At 38.9% G+C, this 21,636-nt stretch overlaps 1 protein-coding gene across 1 annotated transcript in view; it reads right to left on the bottom strand.

Annotated features, from left to right (window-relative positions):
- The window catches only part of PRUNE2 (prune homolog 2 with BCH domain), a 377,810-nt gene extending 365,991 nt beyond the window's left edge, over positions 1-11,819 (bottom strand). The window contains exon 1 of the mRNA XM_063456533.1: positions 11,620-11,819. Coding sequence (XP_063312603.1) covers positions 11,620-11,655 — 36 coding nt within the window. The 5' untranslated portion in view covers positions 11,656-11,819. The remainder of the gene's footprint in view (positions 1-11,619) is intronic.
- Between the last annotated feature and the right edge of the window lie 9,817 nt (positions 11,820-21,636).

The following is a 21,636-nucleotide window of genomic DNA, read 5'->3' as shown; positions in this document are numbered from 1 at the left end:
TTTGAATATTTATGTTTTGGTTATTTTAATTTTTTTATGTTTGTCACAGCAATATATATGTAATGAACGTATGGACTAGTCCCAAGCAGAATAAAGTATTGTATGTTAGTTCTATTTGGTGCGGTGTCCTGTGCGGATAGTTAGGGATCACAGCCACAGAGTTGTCGTACCTGTTGGCTGGCTGCATGATCCCTCTAGTCCTGGGATATACAAGAGAGCTAGGCCTGAGAGCCCCAAAAATACAAAAAGGCAGGAAAATGGGCCACTCAGTGTACTGCTATATATATATACACATAATTTAAATATCACTAAACATGGACAAGCACACGCTCTGTAATTTTTACAGTTAATCTACTTTTGGAGTTAAAAAGTTGTAAAATATTTGATTGAAAAATTACAGAGCGTGTGTCTCTCTTTGTTTGGTATAATGACGGCTGCACCAGATTAACTAAACTGTGTGCTCGGTTCTTGGAATATAATATAAATATTATGTATACATTTTGCAGTTCACTGATAACTATGTGTTATAGATGTATTTAATATATAATAGATATACATATATTTGTTTATATTATTATCATTAACATTTATACAGTGCCAACAAAATCTACCACACTTTACAATTACAGAAAGTGGATCTGACGAAGCCACTATGATTTCAAGTAGGCTGATACAGTCATTGGAAAAAGAAAGTACACCCTCTTCGAATTGTATAGTTTTACATATCAGGACATAACAACAATCACCTGTTCCTTAGCAGGTCTTAAAATTAGGTCAATACAACCTCAGATGAACAACAACACATTACATATTACACCATATCATAATTTATTTACCGGTAACTAAAATAAAGTCAAACTGGAGAAGCCATGTATGAAAAATATTAATTCCATAGGAATTAAGAGGAATTAATTTAGCAGTTTGCTGGTCTGGAGAATTCAGGTGTGTTATAACACAATTCTGAGGAAAGACATCAGCAATGATGTTTGTGAAGTAATTGTTGCTACCCATCAAACAAGGAAGGGTTATAAGGCCATTTCCAAAAATTTAAAGTCCATCATTCTACAGTGAGAAAGATTACTTCAAATTGGAAAACATTTAGACAGTTACCAATCTTTCCAGGATTGGACATCCCAGCAAATTCACTGCAAGGTCATACTGTGCAATGCTTAGAGAAATAGCCAAAAAAACAAGAGTTACAGCTCAGACTCTACAGGCCTCAGTTAGCATGTTATATGTTAAAGTTCAAGAAAGTACAATAAGAAAAAGACTGAATAAGTGTCACGACTGCTAGTGTGGTCCAGCACGCAGAACTATGTAACGTCTACATAGACAGAACAGAAAAGGATAGAACATAAACCAGTCCTTAAAATGGCCAGACTAATACGTTAAAGACAGGATAAGGGATTGCCGAGATCAAGGAAGCCAGAAATACACAATATTGTTTAACAAACCAAGTCAGGGAAACCAGGAATCAGAATAGTCAGGAATAGCCAAGGTCAAAATACCGGGAATATTAAAAACTGGACAAGAAAACGCACTCTCGGGATCCAGGAACGGAAACCACGACAGGGCAATGAACCAGGAAACTTCAGGGATTAAAATATCCCTCCATTGGCTGTGATTGGTCAGAGGGTGTCCTCTGACCCCAGAATGTGCGTGTGCGATGTTCGTTAGACCCTAGGGGGCATGGCTATATATGGTCGGCGCCATATTTCTCCAGCGCAGTCGGCCAGGAGTTTCCGGCGGAGCTGCTCCCAACTCACCACTGAGTCAGGTGCGACCGCACCTCGCAGTGAGCAGGGGGCCATGACAATAAGTATGGTTTGTTTGGTAGGGTTGCCAGAAGAACGCCTCTTTTCAATAAAAAGAACATGGCAGCACGGCTTGCAATCACTGAGTCGACCATGAAGTCCTCTGCATAGCAAAGTATTCAAGAGTCAAATGTGGGGACATCAGTCAGATATCTAAATCTTGGCTGAAATTTAGTCATGAAACAGGACAATGATCCCAGGCACACTAGCAAATCTACAACAAAATGTCACATCATGTTCCTGGCTGCAGATCATTTCTGGCAATGGCTTCTGGTATCCAGTACTCTTTTTACAATTCTTGTTTAGTTTTTCTTGGTTTTTCTGGTTTTCTATTCTATGCCTTGGTTTTCTTTATGCTGGGTTTTCTGGGTTCATTCCTTTATTCCCGTCCTGGAATTCCCAGTCTCTTGGATTCCTTTATTTGTTTGTTTTTTTTGTTGCCACACCCGTTACTTTGCCATTAATCCTTTTTGTTTCAGTCTGTTGCTGCAGGCAGTGGTTTCATTTCCTCTGCTCCTTTTCTTGCAGGTAAGTACTGTGTGTGTTTTATTATTGTACTTTTAGTCATGCATATGTAGGCAGTTAGGACCCACCGTAATTGAAGTACTTTGGGACAGTAGTTGGCTGCATACATCTTGGCCATTTATGTATGTCTAAATCTCCAATGGTTATTGCATATATAGTACTTAGTTATTTCTCCTGTTCATGTTTCACTCATGTATTGTGTAAATGTTCTGGGTTTGCTTTCTGTCCTTCTCCAGTTCTGGGTTCTTCTAGTCTTGTCTTGCAATTTTGTTTGGTGCCTTTTTTAGTCTTGCCTTGTTTTGAGTACTGGATACATATCTGCTGCAGAGCCTCCCTATCCAGATCCCGGGAGGTGTGCATATTATCATCTAGCACCTGGGATTGACAGAAGCTGCATCAGGGCCCTGGTATGTGGCCGCACAAACGCTGGTGCTCAACACCAGGGGGCATGTGGTTACCCAGCAACAGGCCCTGATAGTCCATTTCAACGCTGTGACTCCTATCATCATCAGGCATACAGGGGTCCCGGTCTTCAGACTGCCACCCGTGACACAGAATGACTGAAAAAGAAAAGAGTTGATGTGTTGCAAAAGCCTAGTCAAAGTCCAGACCTCAACCCGATTGAAATGCTGTGGTGGGACCTTAAGTAAGGTGTACATAAACCGATGCCAGAAAATCTCAATGAACCCTAGCAACGTTGTAAAGACGAGTGGGTCAAAATTTGTTTACAACAATGTGAGAGACTGAAAAGGTCATATGGAAAACAATTACTTCAAGTTACTGCTACTAAAGGTAGTTGTACAAGCTATTGAATCATAATGTGTACTTACCTTTTCACACATGGTTTCTCCATTTTGGCTTTGTTTTAGTTAAACGATGACACACTGTAATATGTCATGTGTTGTATTTTTGTTTTTCAACTGAGGTTGTATTTACGTAATTTTAAGACCTGCTAAGGAACAGTTGATTGTTATCATGTCCTGATGTGTAAAACCATAGAATTCAAAGGGGGTGTACTTTCTTTTTCCATCACTGTGTATATATATACAGTAATGGAAAAAGAAAGTACACCTTCTTTGAATTCTATGGTTTTACATATCAGGATATATATATCAGGGCCCTGATGCAGCTTCTGTGGATCCCAGGTGCTAGATGATAATATGCAGACCAGCCTTAAATATATATATATATATATATATATATTTATATATATATATATATATATATATATATATATATATATATTAAGGCTGGGCCTGTAGTTGTGGTAAGGGCTTGAAACCCCTGCCAATTCTCTCCCACTTTACCGTTAATGGTCTGGCAAGTTGAAGGGGCTACTTCCGGTCAAGTCGCCATTTTGCTGTTTCTTACCTGTTTTCCCTCATGGTCCTGATTCCTGGCTCCTGTATGTCCAACTTACCTGACCGCTCACCAAACACTACATGCCCGCTGCCTCCTCCGGCTTGCTTGGAGATCAGTCTCGGTGCGGCTCGTTGTTCAACCGTAAGTCAGACCCTTAGCGTAAGGCCGCAGTCGCATTCGTTCAACGTCATTGTGGTTTGGGTCTATTAATTTTCTCATTGAATTCGTATGGTTGTAGGCGTTTCGGCACTATTAGTACAAATAGTTTACTTGTATGAATATGGATTTCGATTCTTTCTACCGCACAAATGCAAGCATCGTTTCGGTTCCTTTCACTACGTTCGCAGGTTTTAATCGTTCACCATGTTTCATACGAACCTTTCCAGTAAAGTTTGGTTGTGAAACATGCAAACAATTGGGTAAAGGCATAGACTGTTCGCATGATTCTCCCCATTGACAGGGCTTACTAATTCCTCTCTTACATGAATTCAGACGAATAGTAGATGTAACTACACGGCTCAATTCTCACTACTGCAAAATTTATGCTCTATGTCCGTTTGCTGTTAACTAGGCTCGGCCTAAATGCAAACCATTTCTCAGGACATCCCTTCTGCATAGGGGCGGCATCATCCGCTTCCTCCAACCACATTACAGCTCATATAATCAAAACAATGGGACACTGGAAATCTTCTGCTTATACTCTTTACATACCAAATCCAGTTGAAGAGTTACGGCAAGCTTTTCATGATTTGTCCAAATAATTGATGTCTTGTAATATGAATACATTTTGTATGGTACACTTCTTTTTGCCCTCTTTATTACAGGCCTACTGCATTGTCGGTTCCGGCACACCACAACCGACTGGTGTTATTTTAACTATGTTTGTTGGTTATGAATTATGTCATGTTACCTTACCATCACAGCAATATTGCCCCGACTACAAATATATATATATATAAATATATATATATATATATATATATATATATATATATATATATAGTCCGTTGTCTTAAGTAAGACACAGACTGTTGATGTGGCCTTATCAGGATTCAAACCTGGATTTACCTTTCACTAAGCAGTGAGGTTACCACTGCCCCAACTAGCCAATATACTAATTTTACCTGTGATTTAAATATTGTATAATAAAACAGGATACAAAATTCTGTTTGTTTAATTTACATAGTTATTAAAATGCCTTAAGGCATCATTTTACCTACATGTAGTTACAAGGGTACATTTTTTAAGGATGTAGATGGTCTTCATTCATTTGCGATCTCAAAGTTTTTGGATAAGAAGAGGCACACTCCTCACAAAGTGAAAAGAGTGGATAAAACCTAATCGTTATTTCTTGGATAATTTACCTGGGCCTAAATTTGCAGGTTCCCTCAGCAATTTGCATTCTGTCGAGATCATTATAAAATGTATGGTGTATATTAAAACACAGTGGAATGTTGTAAATTATAAGGAAATAAATTTATAACTCACTATGTATTTATAGTTGAGAAAATGTTTAGACTTTATGGAACAGCAGACGCTGCTACTGCACAATGCAAGCAGCCAGTGTTAAGAGAAGGAAACAGAAGTGTCCATGCAAGTTTAATTTTATTCCAGATTACTTTTGGGATTCATACACCTCATAACCAATAGACGTGTTCAAAGGGATAAAATGACTGCATAATAAATATGAACTAGCATATACCATTCTGTTCCTCTTAAATATTTGTCCCCAAAAATAATAAGACTCGGGGCACACAACAGACTGTGTCTTATCAGCCAGTAATGTTCTTTATGGTTTTAGTGCAGTATTTATTGTGATTGTATGTGAGATTTAGATTTGTACTTTTTGGTGGCATTTTTGGGAGCAAGGTTCCTTAAATGACGACATTTCCTTAATACCTAAAAGTATGGTAACTGCCTTTTTATTTGTTTATTTTACTTTTACAGAATTGTGTCATTTTAGGTATCTTTGATTTATCTTCTAGCTATGCATTCCATTTGTAAAGCATATATTTTGCTCAATTGCTTTTTTTTTATCAAATTCAAACTGAGAAGTGAACTTAATATTAGTGAATAATGAACAACAGATCTGTAATCTACAAACCTAACATTTACTCAGATGAAATTAATAAAATATACTTGTGCTAGAAAATGCTAGCAAATACATTTATTAGTATTTAAAATATTTTGTTGCAACAGACCAATCAGAACAATCTTTTTGGCTTCAGCAATCTTGTTGGTAGTAGTGGGTATAGTGTTTACCAAATCTCTCATAAAGACACAAAAAAAGTGAGTATGTAAATATTGTGCAAAGTTCACGCTAAAATAACAAGACCACACTAAAACAACAGCACGCTGCGTATACACAAAGTATAAACAAAATCTTTACGTCAGTATTATACCTACAAGAAGCAATACAACTATCAGACTCATACCAGGTATTCGTACCATATAGAGCAATGACAGGTTGCTTTTGCAGCCTATAACAGTCTATTAAAAAAAAAAATCTCCTGGTCACTGGAATAATACCTTGCACACTGACACATAACACCTGTACACTGTGGAAGAAGGAAAGCATTTACAGCCCCCTGTGATATACAGAGCTGGTAGACAAATATTTTTTTTTCTTTTGTAAATGCCCAAGTTGGACTTGTTGATATGGTAAATTGGATTTACTAGATTATGTTAGATTTTGTTTTGCATTGCCCTGCAATTACACAAATATTAACTAGGTATATTTGTTGTATTCTAAAACTCTTTTCATAATTGTGACATAGCCATTTGATTGCAGAGTACTTTATTGCAGAAAATACTGCTGCAGTGAAAAAAGGGGTCACTTGACTATCCTGCTGTTCATCAGCACAGCAAGATAATGCAACGGTTATCATTTATTTGATACTAAAGCAAGTCCAAGCCAAATCACCCCTATATCTAAATAAATCCAACACCCAAACGAGGGGAGGACATAGATGAACAGAGGGTTCCTTCTGGGTTTGATTTGTATATTACAGATTTGAAAACACTGCTTCACATCACTATTTTTTAAGAACCAATTAACCCCTCACTGCCATGATCATGCAGAGTTACAGATGTTTTTACATCATATATACAGTAGACCACTGGTTATAAAGATGCACAACTTCTGTCCCAAGGCCTGCAATATGTTATGCAGCAGGGTGTTCCTGTCACATAATAATAATAAATTATTGTTTACAAAGTACTGGTCTTGGCAGTAACACAAAAAAAACAACTGAAAATACTATTTTCTAATGGACTAGACAAATATTCCTGGGAAATTTAAAAAAAAAAAGAAAGAAAGATTGCATTATAAAGTCAATAAAATACATGTTTGTTTTACAGATATAAATTTACTTCAATGTTATAAAAAAAATATATATTAAACGAAACTGTACCACGACAGATGTGGCTCTCTTAGAGGCTGTTACTGTGTCAGGCTGTGTTAAAATGATGTACGGTTCTAGAGCTAGAATACAACATTTATGGATGTTGATGGATATGGCAGCTGGAATAAATGGTTTAGTATGTTGTGCTAGGACAGCGAGGATCGGCAATCCATGATTTTAATAAACATTCTGAAGCATGGAAGTATCTTACTCTGGAATGCCTAGTACATACTTTAGGAAATAGCCTTAGACTTCTCAAGCACTAAATGAATACCCTTCATTGTCCTTCATTGGTGATTGCAAGGGATATTAAAGGAAAACTCTCACCTTATAACAACTTAAACTTATTGATATTGTTTTTGAGGCAGGAGTGTAAATTGTCTTGCGATGGCTAAATGGTTTTGCAAAGTTACAACCCAAAGTTGGTCTCCCTGGAGTCCAAAGCCACTGCCCTCTGGCTTCCCTCTTTTGGCTGCCACAGTGTTAGGAAGGTTTTGCAGGACCGCCTTCTTCATACTATTTCTCTTATGAGCAGCTAGTGAAAGGCTTGGAGCATCGGCATTGCCTAGCACTAGGGGACCAACATTGGAGTTAAACCACCAGTAAGAGATTTAACTCTTAAAAGTAAGACTGCAACCATACACTCAATGAGTTGAAGTTGTTATGTGGGAGGACACATATTTATGAGTCATAGGAATGGATATTCCCACTGGCCTTTTCACTATGCAGCTAATCCATAATGCAGGAAATTGTTAAGAAATGAATCCTCTTAAAAGAATAGATAAGAGAAGTTGATACTGGAGGCACCCCCTTTGCTTAATGGAAAAAAATCTGGGGAACATGAAATCTGCACGTGTTGTGGGGATTTGGAGAAAAGTGTATTTTTGATTCCCTCTCATTTTATACATTATATTCTTCTGCTTGATCCTCAGAACTGCCAGGGAGCTTTTCACAGAAAGTTGTTTGAAAAGGAGCATCTGACACAAAATGTTAACAACTTAGCTACATCCGTTTTATAAGTCTGATGAATGTAGAAACTTGAGGAACAGCTGAATTGCTAAACCTATAATTAATCAATTCAATCAGTCTTTCACAAAGTCAAACAGTCCATATCAGAGTTAGTATGGTCATTGCGTTCAACTTGCTAAATGAGTTAGCGCATTTGGCGTTTCATAACATGGTATTTTATGAATAAGTTGGTTATGTCATGCGACACATTCAGGTTTAAAGCAATTTCCTAAGTTTGACATTTTCTTCCCAAGTCACATGAATTTATATTACAGTTTATAGATTTTAACATACACAAGCCTTGCCATGTTTCAATCGGATGGCAATAATCTTAAACTAAAGAAAGGAGAAAAAAAAAACAATAGGGGGAGTTGCAGATTTTAGGCTAATATGGCCAAATTGGAAATTTTGCCCACATTTTTTAATTATTTTTTTTCAGTTCTCCACATTTTCATATCTAGTGACTGAACCCAACAATATTTTAGGACAACTGTTTCATACAAGCAATTTCATACAGGATAAGTGAAAAGAGTGTAAAAGAAAAATGGAAGATAAAGAAGTCTGTGATCCAAGAGTGTAGATACAGGGAGTGCAGAATTATTAGGCAAATGAGTATTTTGACCACATCATCCTCTTTATGCATGTTGTCTTACTCCAAGCTGTATAGGCTCGAAAGCCTACTACCAATTAAGCATATTAGGTGATGTGCATCTCTGTAATGAGAAGGGGTGTGGTCTAATGACATCAACACCCTATATCAGGTGTGCATAATTATTAGGAAACTTCCTTTCCTTTGGCAAAATGGGTCAAAAGAAGGACTTGACAGGCTCAGAAAAGTCAAAAATAGTGAGATATCTTGCAGAGGGATGCAGCACTCTTAAAATTGCAAAGCTTCTGAAGCGTGATCATCGAACAATCAAGCGTTTCATTCAAAATAGTCAACAGGGTCGCAAGAAGCGCGTGGAGAAACCAAGGCGCAAAATAACTGCCCATGAACTGAGAAAAGTCAAGCGTGCAGCTGCCAAGATGCCACTTGCCACCAGTTTGGCCATATTTCAGAGCTGCAACATCACTGGAGTGCCCAAAAGCACAAGGTGTGCAATACTCAGAGACATGGCCAAGGTAAGAAAGGCTGAAAGACGACCACCACTGAACAAGACACACAAGCTGAAACGTCAAGACTGGGCCAAGAAATATCTCAAGACTGATTTTTCTAAGCTTTTATGGACTGATGAAATGAGAGTGAGTCTTTATGGGCCAGATGGATGGGCCCGTGGCTGGATTGGTAAAGGGCAGAGAGCTCCAGTCCGACTCAGACGCCAGCAAGGTGGAGGTTGAGTACTGGTTTGGGCTGGTATCATCAAAGATGAGCTTGTGGGGCCTTTTCGGGTTGAGGATGGAGTCAAGCTCAACTCCCAGTCCTACTGCCAGTTTCTGGAAGACACCTTCTTCAAGCAGTGGTACAGGAAGAAGTCTGCATCCTTCAAGAAAAACATGATTTTCATGCAGGACAATGCTCCATCACACGCGTCCAAGTACTCCACAGCGTGGCTGGCAAGAAAGGGTATAAAAGAAGAAAATCTAATGACATGGCCTCCTTGTTCACCTGATCTGAACCCCATTGAGAACCTGTGGTCCATCATCAAATGTGAGATTTACAAGGAGGGAAAACAGTACACCTATCTGAACAGTGTCTGGGAGGCTGTGGTTGCTGCTGCACGCAATGTTGATGGTGAACAGATCAAAACACTGACAGAATCCATGGATGGCAGGCTTTTGAGTGTCCTTGCAAAGAAAGGTGGCTATATTGGTCACTGATTTGTTTTTGTTTTGTTTTTGAATGTCAGAAATGTATATTTGTGAATGTTGAGATGTTATATTGGTTTCACTGGTAAAAATAAATAATTGAAATGGGTATATATTTGTTTTTTGTTAAGTTGCCTAATAATTATGCACAGTAATAGTCACCTGCACACACAGATATCCCCCTAAAATAGCTATAACTAAAAACAAACTAAAAACTACTTCCAAAAATATTCAGCTTTGATATTAATGAGTTTTTTGGGTTCATTGAGAACATGGTTGTTGTTCAATAATAAAATTAATCCTCAAAAATACAACTTGCCTAATAATTCTGCACTCCCTGTATTTGGGTAAAAACAGTAGTGTGGTTGGCGCCTGTGTGAACACTACAGGGTATGGACAGAGATGAGAAAAATATCAATCATTTCATAGCACAGCAGAATAATAAATAAACAATGTTTTTCACCATCCATTCTCAGACGGAAGCATTAATTACAAAATTCCATGCAATTAGTGCTGGCATTAGAGGGAATATTGATTACTTCTTCCAGGAGACAAATCTATCATTTGTGTTTCTTTCTGCTTAAATGCGTTGTTTCATCTTGTTCTCTGGTGTAAGACTGCTCAGGATATGTGAATTTAGTTTATGTTTTTTAATGTATTCAACTGTTGATTTATTTGAACTGATTAGAATTAGTCTTGGCACTATGGGCTGGTTTCCATTATAATGTATAAACAAACAAGTCTGGAACAAAGTAGCAGTTCTCCTATCGACTTCGACAGAAAATTGCTATTTAAATACTAGAGTCCTTTGGATCTCTTTTATATCAGAATTTTTAAAATCTGGAATCAAGAATCCAAAAAGGCCAAAGGAACCTTGTGAAGCAAAGTTCTTGAATGAAGTCTTAGCTTTGAGAAAGCCAGGGTCATGTTTATATAAGGCGCTTGCAATGTCAAGTATACAACATGAGGCACATGCAGCATCAAGGAGCAATCATGAAAGGGTTAAAGTGCAGGCACTGTATAGATAAATATCACCATCCACGTGTGATAACACTATGAAAGCTGCAATATGACAGTTGTACAGACAGATGTGTACTGCTAACATTACAGAATGGAAAACAGATTCTGACGTTCTAGCTTATCTTGTAACTTGTTTTGCAAAGACACATGCATTCATTTCAATCCTATCAGTTTATACCCATGGGCCAGAAGAGTCCAGCTGTCAATCATGGGCTTTTTATCTCTTCGTTCTGCATTATGACTCCTTTTTTTTCTACAATGAATTCCAGGGTGCAACGTAGTATCTCTATGGAAGATTTATTCTCCTCGTTAAAAAAAAAGTTCCATATTGCTGATACATTGAGCTAGAATGTATTTACCAATCTTGCTGTGTTTACAAACGATGGTTAGTGGGCGTGGGCTGTAAATATAGCGAATAATACCATGCTGCTCTAATTCTAATGCAGCCTTAGAGATTTAATGACCCACCACGTTCTAAGCCAACGGTACAGCCTCTGCTTTAGACATCCTCAGACTAATCTAGGTTTCCTGACCAGGGTGGGGCTGCAATACGCAGCAAATAACCAAACTCTAGCAGCTTCAAAGCTCCCTTCATAAACAAGTCTATCTAGATACTCAATGCCCAAACTTTGATACTCAGTGTATTTTATAAAACCATGCAGGCTGTGGATGGCACTCACCAGCTTGGTCTTGGTGCGTTGCAAGAATTCCTCCATGTCACAGGATGCACTTCTCTCCCTGGGCTGCCACCCTAGTCTCTACTACTACTACAGATGGGGGATACCCAGACCTGCTGCTGGAGCTGTTGCAGCTGATGGAGCTCCCCACAGAGCGCCCTAATGAGGACTCAGTCACAGTGCAGCAGCAGCAGCACAGCTCCCTGCTCGGCGCGCTCTGGGAGAATGGGAGAATACCGCGGGAGCGCGCATGGAACCTATCCAAGGTGCTGAAACCTGACACCGCGCAGTGCAGGCATACCAAGCCATTCACCGCCTGCATGCACCACTACTGCAAGGGGGGCGATATAGTGCAGGGATTGTAACCTATTCCCATCCGGCCTGTCACATGTCATGGCTTGTGAATTTGTTCCCCACTATCCTGGTTTATGTAACACACTGAGATATTAGAATGTACAGTCACTAACTCCACAGCCTTGCCTGCTGTGCTGATGGGAGAATGAGAGTGTATAGTGTAACTGTATGTTTGTAACTGAAAACGTTATACCTAGAAGGAAATAATACACACAGGGTTTTATGAAGATCTAGAATGTTTGGGTAGTTAAAGATTTTTGTTAAACTGCTCTCAGTCTATGTTTGTAAAAGGTTACATTTTTACATTAGCGTTCACATACAATTGGGGTTACTTCAGATTGACTTGGATTGGCTCCAGTTTAGATCAGTTGTAAAGTGGTTTAGAACATTTCAGAAAATAGTAAACTTAGTGAATACTCACCTCGAATTTCCTCTCAATTTCCTTGAATTGCCATGTTTTAAAGGGAATTTTAAAAAAGTAATTCCAAAGATAAAATAATGAAACACACACACATATTAGTGGACATACATGTCGTGTGGGTATGACGTGTGTGTGTGTGTGTATATATATGTAGACAAACATGTCATGGGTGTTAGAGCTGCCGCTATTTTAATTCAGACCTCTCCCTATAATGATATCAGGAGAGGAGATGAGATGAAGAGACAGAAAGAGTGAGATTCTCTCTTGCAGTCCCTCTATCAGGAAAGAAACTGATTTAAAGTGGTGGTACCACTTCCCACATTTTTGATGTTATGTTTACTTATCCCTATATTCAAGAAGCATTTTATTTATGAGTGTGAAAAATAAAATGAAATGTAGCAATCAACACATTTTTATCCCATAACTAGGTGCCTCCACCTTAGCTCCCTTTCAATCATTGTTATAAGCTTAAAAGCTGGCATTAATTGACAAAAACATACCAAGAAAAAGAGAAACAACATTTCTGTTCGTCTTCTTCATTTGCAATATTTGCCCTGGCATTCCCTTGTCTAAATTGGATCATGATGTCATTTGATAAATCTTTAAAATGAATTTAAAAAAAACACAGCATCTAATGAAAAAAAAAAAAAGATTTGCACAAGTTATAGGTGATTTTCAATGTTTTATTTAATGGTGGAAATTCCATAAAAGTGACAATTAACCTTTAACCCCTTAAGGACCAAACTTCTGGAATAAAAGGGAATCATGACATGTCACACATGTCATGTGTCCTTAAGGGGTTAAAGGAAGACTGTGGTGTCAGGAATACAGACATGTATTCCTGACACTATAGTTCTAAGATCACTGTTTAGGCCCCATCCCCCCTCTCCTGCCTTTAAAAAGTGAGATTACTCACCTTATTTACAGTGTCCCTACACCCGCTCAGCCTCTTCTGCTGGGATCATCAGGAAAGTAATGGGAGGTTTTTGGGCATGTGCTCCAAAACACCACGCTGCACCAATCAGCATCTCTTCATAGAGATTAATTAAATCAATGCATCCCTATGAGGAAAGTTCAGTGTCTGTGCAGCACTGACCCAGGAACCACCTCTAGTGGCCACCTGAATGACTTCAACTAGAAGTGTTCCTAGGCAGCAATGTAAACATTGCATTTTCTCTGAAAATGTAGTGTTTCCATTAAAAATCCTGCAGGGACATACCACTAGAGACACGAGAACAACTACATTAAAGGGACACTGTAGGCACCCAGACCACTTCAGCTCATTTAAGTGGTCTGAGTGCAATGCCCCATGTCTTTTAACCCTGCAATAGTAATTATTGCAGTTATTGAGAAGCTGCAATAATTACTATCCATGGTTAACTCCACCTCTAGTGGCTGTCTACCAGACAGCCACTAGAGGGACTTCCTAGTTTGAAACAGACCTTTGGTCCGATATCTGACACTGAACATCCTCACGCTCTACACGAGGACTTCCAGCATCAGATTATTCCCTGTAGGAAAGCATTGAATAATACTTTCTTATGGGGAAATCCTAATTTGAGCACGGCCATTGCCGTGCATGCGCATCAGGTCTCCCCTGTCGGCTGAGGTCAGCGGGGGAGGAGCGAGGGCGGAGCCTGATCCAGCGCCGAGGGACATCACCGCTGGATTCAGGTAAGTGACTGAAAGGGATTTAACCCACTCAATGCCGCATGAAGAGGGGGCATGAGTATAATGATGGAAAATTGATTTGTTTTCCTGGCACTATAGAATCCCTTTAAGCTGTAGTTGTTTTGGTGACTATATTGTCCCTTTAATGGCAACAGGAGCACATAGCAGCTGATGCTTTATTCACAAAACCTGTGAATGAATTGAAATATAAATGGCAAACATGGGCACAAATAACGTATTTGGACAAAAAAACATCTCTAACTTAGGCCTTAACTTAATTATTTTGGAATTCTTTTGAAATGATCACAATTTGTTAAGAAAAAAAACTTTCAAATGATTTCTGTACAGAAATCTCCACGAACGTTTATGGAAATTTCGTAGATAAACAATTTGAAAAGTTTTCCTAAATGACTTTGATCATCTGAAAATCTAATTTAAAAATATGAAACCGAGGCCAGATTAAGATCATATGAAAAGTTTATGCAAAGATGCAATCGAGGTTACATAGTTACATAGTTATTTGTTTGTTGCTGTTGATCCAAATATGGGTTATAGCTATATTCATCAATTGGCTAATTTAACCCACATTTTGAATTTTTTTCAGATTTCAATTCAATTACAATTTGAAATGTAACTAATAAATCCCACTGAACCTGCCTCCCTAACCTTTTTCTCTTTTTCGCACAAGCATTAGAGAGATTGAATAGACAATAGAAGCTTTTGGCCAGGAGTGTATTTGCCACCACTCTCAGATAGTCAGGGACATTTAAATCACAGTTTTGTCTTAACCCCTTAAGGACCAAACTTCTGGAATAAAAGGGAATCATGACATGTCAGACATGTCATGTGTCCTTAAGGGGTTAAAGGGATACTCCAGGCAGCTAAAAAAGTTAAGTTTAAATTAAAACTAATAGGCTCCCAATACATCTGGTTGGTTTCTTTTATTTGAATCCTGTGTAGTTTTCCTGCAGTGCTGTAAAATGTTTTGCTCTTTTCAGTAGTGTAATCCAGCCTCATTAGCCAACCCCCCACCCCCGTTACATTTTAACATGTTCCTGATTCCCAGTCTGTGAAAGAAAAGTACCTTTTTGCTCAATTCTAGCTGTATTACATGCAAATATGGAGACCAGGTTAAAATGTTGACATTGCCACATAGTAAGTAATCTGCTTACATTGTGTCATTTGTTTGCATAGCAGGCCATATGACTGTTGCTGTTGGAGTGTTTTAGAAGTCCCAGACTTTGTATTTCAAGAAAAAACAATTCATTGATTTAATGCCTTATTGCTCATAAATGTTAAAATGTAATCCCTAGTCTTGTCCAGTGGCTTTATGTACCATTTTATTTCCTTTAGTAATATATGCACTCCCCCATCTGTTTTTATCCAAAAGTGATTTGTCATCAGATATTTTTATTTTCTGCATCTATAGTACATTAAGAATTTATCTGTACTTAATGTTTCCATTTTTAACCAATGTTTGAATAATACATGGTGTAATTTACCTCTGTTATCTATCAATGCCTGTTATTTTGGAATTTCAGAAAATATTACAGCATTCCAAAATTTACTTTGAAGGTATAAATTGCTCCAAAACCAGAGGGTTATTAAAGTCAATGAAGTCTCAACTTGAGCTGATATATAGACAAATACAATCTATAGAACAATGTAGCAAAAGAATGGTGTAGAATATTTAAAACACCATAAAGTGCGCAAATATGTAATGCACTCACAGGATGGGATAAAAATGCAGACAGATAAAGGTTTCTTTACAGGTCAATGAAGGTCAAAATCTTCTTTTTAAACCTTAAATGTAAAGGAGAGACACAAGGACATAGTGCACCAGTCTGAAAGATGACACAATAATTTATTCAAGTTTCCACTTACAAGATACGAGGTAAAATGCCAGCATATCACAAAACTCCTGGAAGTTCAGCTCCAAAGGTGACCTCCTGGATGGACAGATTGGATGCAGCAGTAAAAATAAATCAAACGAAAAATCACAAAGTAACAAAAAATAAAATAAAATAAATAATAAACGAACATACAAATTAAACAAAAATTATATATATGATTAAACGTTAAAGTCTTGGTCTCTCCGCCCGACATACAATTAAACATTATGGACAATAATTAACCCTTATCTGCTGCGTTTTGGCAAGAGGTAGGGGAAGACTATTGAGCAAGCCCCCCTCCCTGCCCAAGTGTAGAGTGTCCACTGGTCAAGAAACTTGTCATTACTGGAATTTATTGTTTAATACGTTATAATAAAATGACCCCAGGGTTTCACAATTGCTACAAAAAAATTTTTTGTTGTAGTTGTCAGCTGAGTGCTGTCCTTTCCACCCAGGGGTTTATTTCCAATTCTGTCAGTCAGTTTCACCAAACTCCTAATTTCTAAAATGGCTATCACTAATGTTAGCAAGTAGTGTCTTTTTGTAAAATGCTAACTTATACCATAAGCAGACCTCTCATATGAATACCCTTCACCCCAAAGCCCATGGCATGAAAGAAGGGCTTGGGACCACTTGTAGAGCCTCTACCTGGTATTATTAGAGTCCTGGGTATCTCACAATTGTTCATATATATATATATATATATATATATATATATATATATATATATATATACATAAATATTAATGTGCCTTTTGGTAAAAAGGGCTAATTAGAACTTTTTTTTTCTGGTGGACTTGCTATCAAAATTAAATGGTATATACCCCTTTTTTTTTTTTTTTTTTAAAACAGTAAATGCTTTGTGATGTTGAGACAGACTAAAAACAACTTTGGAAAGCAGCCCTCAGGCAGCAAAGGTTTAAAGAAGAACATAAATATGTGTGTTGTGTGTTAGAATAGATGTATTGCATTTGTCTATGATTGTAAATCTATAGTTTTCAGTGTAGTTAATGTACACTTAGCTGGCAGGTGATCAATAGCAATGATCTGTAATTAATGCAAAATTCTAGTTTCCAAAGAGTTCACAAAGTTGTTCTACTGATTGATTATAATTCTGAAAAATGGAGCAATCAGCGGCAACATTATGTTTCAATGATGATTGAAATTACTTATCATTCTGATTTAAATGTATCAAATTGAGGTTATTTTGCAAAATGTGTTTAGTTTATATGTGGAAGGCAAATAGTAATTGCAGGCAAAAAGCTTTTCAAATAATTATTTTACTATTTGTAATCCAAGTAAGAAGTACTTGGGAGAGATGCATTGGTCATAAGGTCCACTTCTTGGTTTATCAAATTGTTTGACATACACAGACATAAAATTGTTGTATTGATTTGTGATAATCTTTTTAATAAATGCTATTTGCTCGGTTTCTATCTTACACATTAGTAAACTCTGGGTATTGTTTTCCACACCATGAGTTGCTCTAAGATAATCAGTCACATAATGTATTATTTTTGTTTTCTATTGTCATGGTTTATCATATGATTATCACTCAATCAGTGAATTGTTATGATTTATATATCATGTTGCAACAATTTATGAATGCCTGTCTTTGTGTGAATAAACTAAAATATTGGCGAAAAAAAAGTGTACTGTGCAATTTAACAATTATGTGCAAAAAACAATGTAGAATATCAATGTTACCTTAAAAGGATTTAAAAAAAAAAACAACTAGTCAGGACACTTTCAGGATTAATATATTTAAAGTGGATTATATAACTAAAAGAACATAAAAACAAAGAAATATTATAGTGCAGTATTTAATGAAACAATAACAATTTGCAAAAAAAATAAATATGCAAAGTCCTTGTGAGTGTACATGTGGTTGTTTTTAAAATTGTTATTGTTACATTAAATGCTTCCCTATGATATTATTGTCACTGTATCTACAGTATAACAGTCACTGTGTGCGCCGTGTCACAGTGCGTATGTTAGTGACCCTGTGTGTGGTCACAGTATGTACACCAATGTGTGCTTTGTAAATCACTGGATGTACTGTATGTCATCCACCCTCGACATATAACATATAAATATGTCATCCTAAGCAAGATGTCACTACATGGATATCAGTCATCCTTTGTGCTGTCCTGCTATTTGAAAGTCAGTCACCCTAGGCATTTCTGTTTTATGAATGTGAATCATGACTACGTCTGATTTGCATTGTTAATATTCTTGGTACTTTACTACATATATTTTAACCATGCATTTGTCAGACAAGATCCAATCTCAAGCTCATTCAGCTAGACCAACACATAGCTGTTTAATTGTTTTCTTTTTTGTAGTTCTTACCTGACTATCTACTTTTGCCCCATACTTCTACCAAGTCCAAGTACAATAAGAATAGTAGCTCCTTGTAGGGGTTTACCTAATTACTCCACAGCAATAAGCCATGAGTATTGAAATACTGAGTGTGTGTATGTTACCCAGCACTACTATTACCCCTTCTTTAAGACTGTCCCAGACCTCCAGGCTCAACGGTGATCCCCAGTCCAGGGGTTTTGGCTCTTATTATTAAAATCTTTTTTGAAAAAGATTATGCATTAATTACCTTATTCCAGGGTGTCTCAGCTCTGCTGACCTCTCTTCCCACGGCGACATCACAGAGGAGGCCCTATCGAAGGCCCAAGAGAAGGATTTAACCCTGTAATGTAAGCATTGCAGTTTCCCAAAAACTGAAATGATTTAAATTTCAGGGTTAAGGGAAAAGGGATACTGCACCCAGACCCCTTCATAGGAATGAAGTTTTCCTTAACATACATTCAGGGCCAGATTAAGAGCCCATTGGGCCTGGTGCTGACAATTATGCTGGACCTAACAGAATCTTATCGACTAAAAACACTAAAACACTCTCAAGCGTCATGTATCTGATGGCGATGGTGCTGGAGGTAAAGAAAACAGCAGCTATAAGAAAACACATACTCTGTGCTAATCTCTCTCTAATTTATGTTTTCATCTTTCAACTAAATCCATAACCCCTAACAGCAGTGTCCAGTGAAGCAGGAAGTCAATGGACATGGTAAAAGGGTGTGCCACTGACACAAATTAGGTAATCTGCCAAAAGGGGCAAACATGCCCAAAAAGGGGGCATGTCTCTTCAAAGAATTGGAGGGCCAGTCTGGCATTAATGCAGGTCAGGCTGCCTGTCAATCATGCAAGCTGGCCAACTAAGGGCATATTATGCAGACAGCACCCTGAGCTTGGGTGACATCACATGATGGTAATCACAAGGAGTGACATAAGTGAAAATGCTGTAAAATCACCAAAAAACTACTTACAGTTTGATTCAGCTGTATAGATGGATTGCTCCGAGTGTCTCCCAGTCCCCCATTGTCTCAAGTCTCCCAGTGTCTCAGTGTCCCTATGTATCAGTGTCCCCATGTCGCCCAGTGTCCCCATGTTGCCCAGTGTCTCGGTGTCCCCTAGTCTCCCAGTGCCCTCATGACTCAGTGTCCCAATGTGTCTATTACCCCAGGTCTCATAGTGTCCCTATGTATAACAGTGTCTTAGTTCCCCATGTCTCCCAGTGTCCCCATGTCCCAGTGTCCCCATGTTCCAGTGTCTCCTAGTGTCATGTCCCAAGGTCTTCCAGTAACCCTATGTATCACAGTGTCTCAATGCCCCATGTCTCCCAGTGTCCTCTTGTGTCTCTATGTCGCCCAGTGTCCCCATGTCTCCCTGTGTCCCCCAGTATTCCCATGTCTGTCAGTGTCCCCTAGTGTCTGTGTACCCATGTCTCCCAGGGTCCCCATGTCACTAAGACACTAGGAACACTGAGAGACATGGGGACACTGTAAGGAATGGGGATACTGAGAAAGGGGACATTTGGAGACCTGAGGACACTGAGAGAAATGGGGACATTGAGACACTTGGGGCACTGGGAGACATGGGGACACTGCGACACCAGGTACACTGGGAGACTAGGGAACACTGGGAGACTAGGGGACACTGGCTGTGACACATGGGGACACTGGGAGACTAGGGGACAGTGGGAAAATAGGGGATACTTGAAGATATGGGGACACTGAGACACCATGGACACAGAGACACGAGGGACATTGGCTCAGAGACATGGGGACATTGAGACACTTGGGACACTGGGAGACATGGGGACATTGGGAGACGTAGGGACACAAACACTAGGGACACTGATACACTAGGGACACTGGGGGACATGGGGACACTGAGACACCAGGGACACTGGGAAACATGGGGACACTGAGCCACTATCCTATTCCTAGTGTTTCAGTGTCCCCAAGTGTCTCTGTGTCCCCAGGTGTCTGTGTCATAATGTCTCCCAGTGTCCCTTAATGCCTCAGTGTCCCCATATCTCCCAGTGTCCCCAAGTGTCTGTGTCATAATGTCTCCCAATGTCCCTTAGTGTCTCAGTGTCCCCATATCTCCCATTGCCCCATGTCTCCTTGCAGCCTTTCCCCCCATCACTCCCTTCCTTGAGCTGTAGGCTGTCTCTGCAGGCTGGGAGTTGCTTTATGGACTCTCTGTAGCTGCTCCCCTGCAGATCAGTGAGTAGAGATAGGCAGGGAGGGATATGCTGGTACTTCCTATCCCTGCCTCTCTCCATACATAGCAACCCCTACGGGTCAGTGCTGATATTGCATTGTAATCTCTATTTCTACTGAGATAAATACCAGCATTTGTATTGTCAGTATGACTGCAATATCAGCACTGGCCAGGCAGCCTCAAATACTGGCTGTGCCAGTAAAATGCCAGTCAGGTGTATAAAAAAAAAAGTAAATGGATCTATTTCATGGGCATGGGCATGGGCCTAGAACTGCAGCTCCATTAGCCCCTATGTTAATCCTGCCCTGCATACATTAAATGGGTCCCTGTGAACAGTACCAACACTTTAATGTATTTTTTATACCAAAGTGCTAAGAACTAAAAACTGAATTACAAAATGTAAATAATATGTGATTTGGAAAAATCTCTAACTTAAAGGAACACTCCAGGCACCCAGACCACTTCTGCGCATTGGAGTGGTCTGGGTGCCAACTCCCACCACCCTTAACCCTGCAAGTGCAATTATTGCAGTTTTTACAAACTGCAATAATTACCTTGCAGGAATTAAGTCCTCCTCTAGTGGCTGTCTATCAGACAGCCACTAGAGGGACTTCCATGTTCTTAGAACACGAAAAGTGTGTTATACGACGCTGGACGTCCTCACGCTATGTGATATAACCTCCAGCGTCGCCAAAATTGAATAATGCTTTCCTATGGGGAGGGCATTGAATAATGCTTTCCTATGGGGAGGTCTAATGCGCGTGCTGACGGCTGACGGCGGTGGGGGAGGAGAGTAGGCAGAGCATGACCCAGCACCAAGGGGCACTGGACTCCGGTAAGTCACTGAAGGGGTTTTAACCCCTTCAGCAACTTGGGATGGGGGGTGGGAGGGAGATAGGTTTTCCTGGCACTGGAGAGTCCCTTTAGCTATATATTGCAACAGTTTGGTTATTGTAGCCAAAATGCTGCATTTTGTTTTCAGTTTATTACAGTTTGATATTTAGTGTCCTACTTTTCCCCTGACAATACAGAAAGCTCAAAGGGCAACAATTAGCTGTTTCCTGGACAACTTCCCCTGCAACAGTATTTAATTTCAGTCAC

The sequence above is a fragment of the Pelobates fuscus genome, chromosome 5 (genome assembly GCF_036172605.1).
Source record: "Pelobates fuscus isolate aPelFus1 chromosome 5, aPelFus1.pri, whole genome shotgun sequence".
Lineage (NCBI taxonomy): Eukaryota > Metazoa > Chordata > Amphibia > Anura > Pelobatidae > Pelobates > Pelobates fuscus.
Note: the sequence above shows the minus strand (reverse complement) of the source record. Positions and strands in the feature narration are given on the sequence as shown.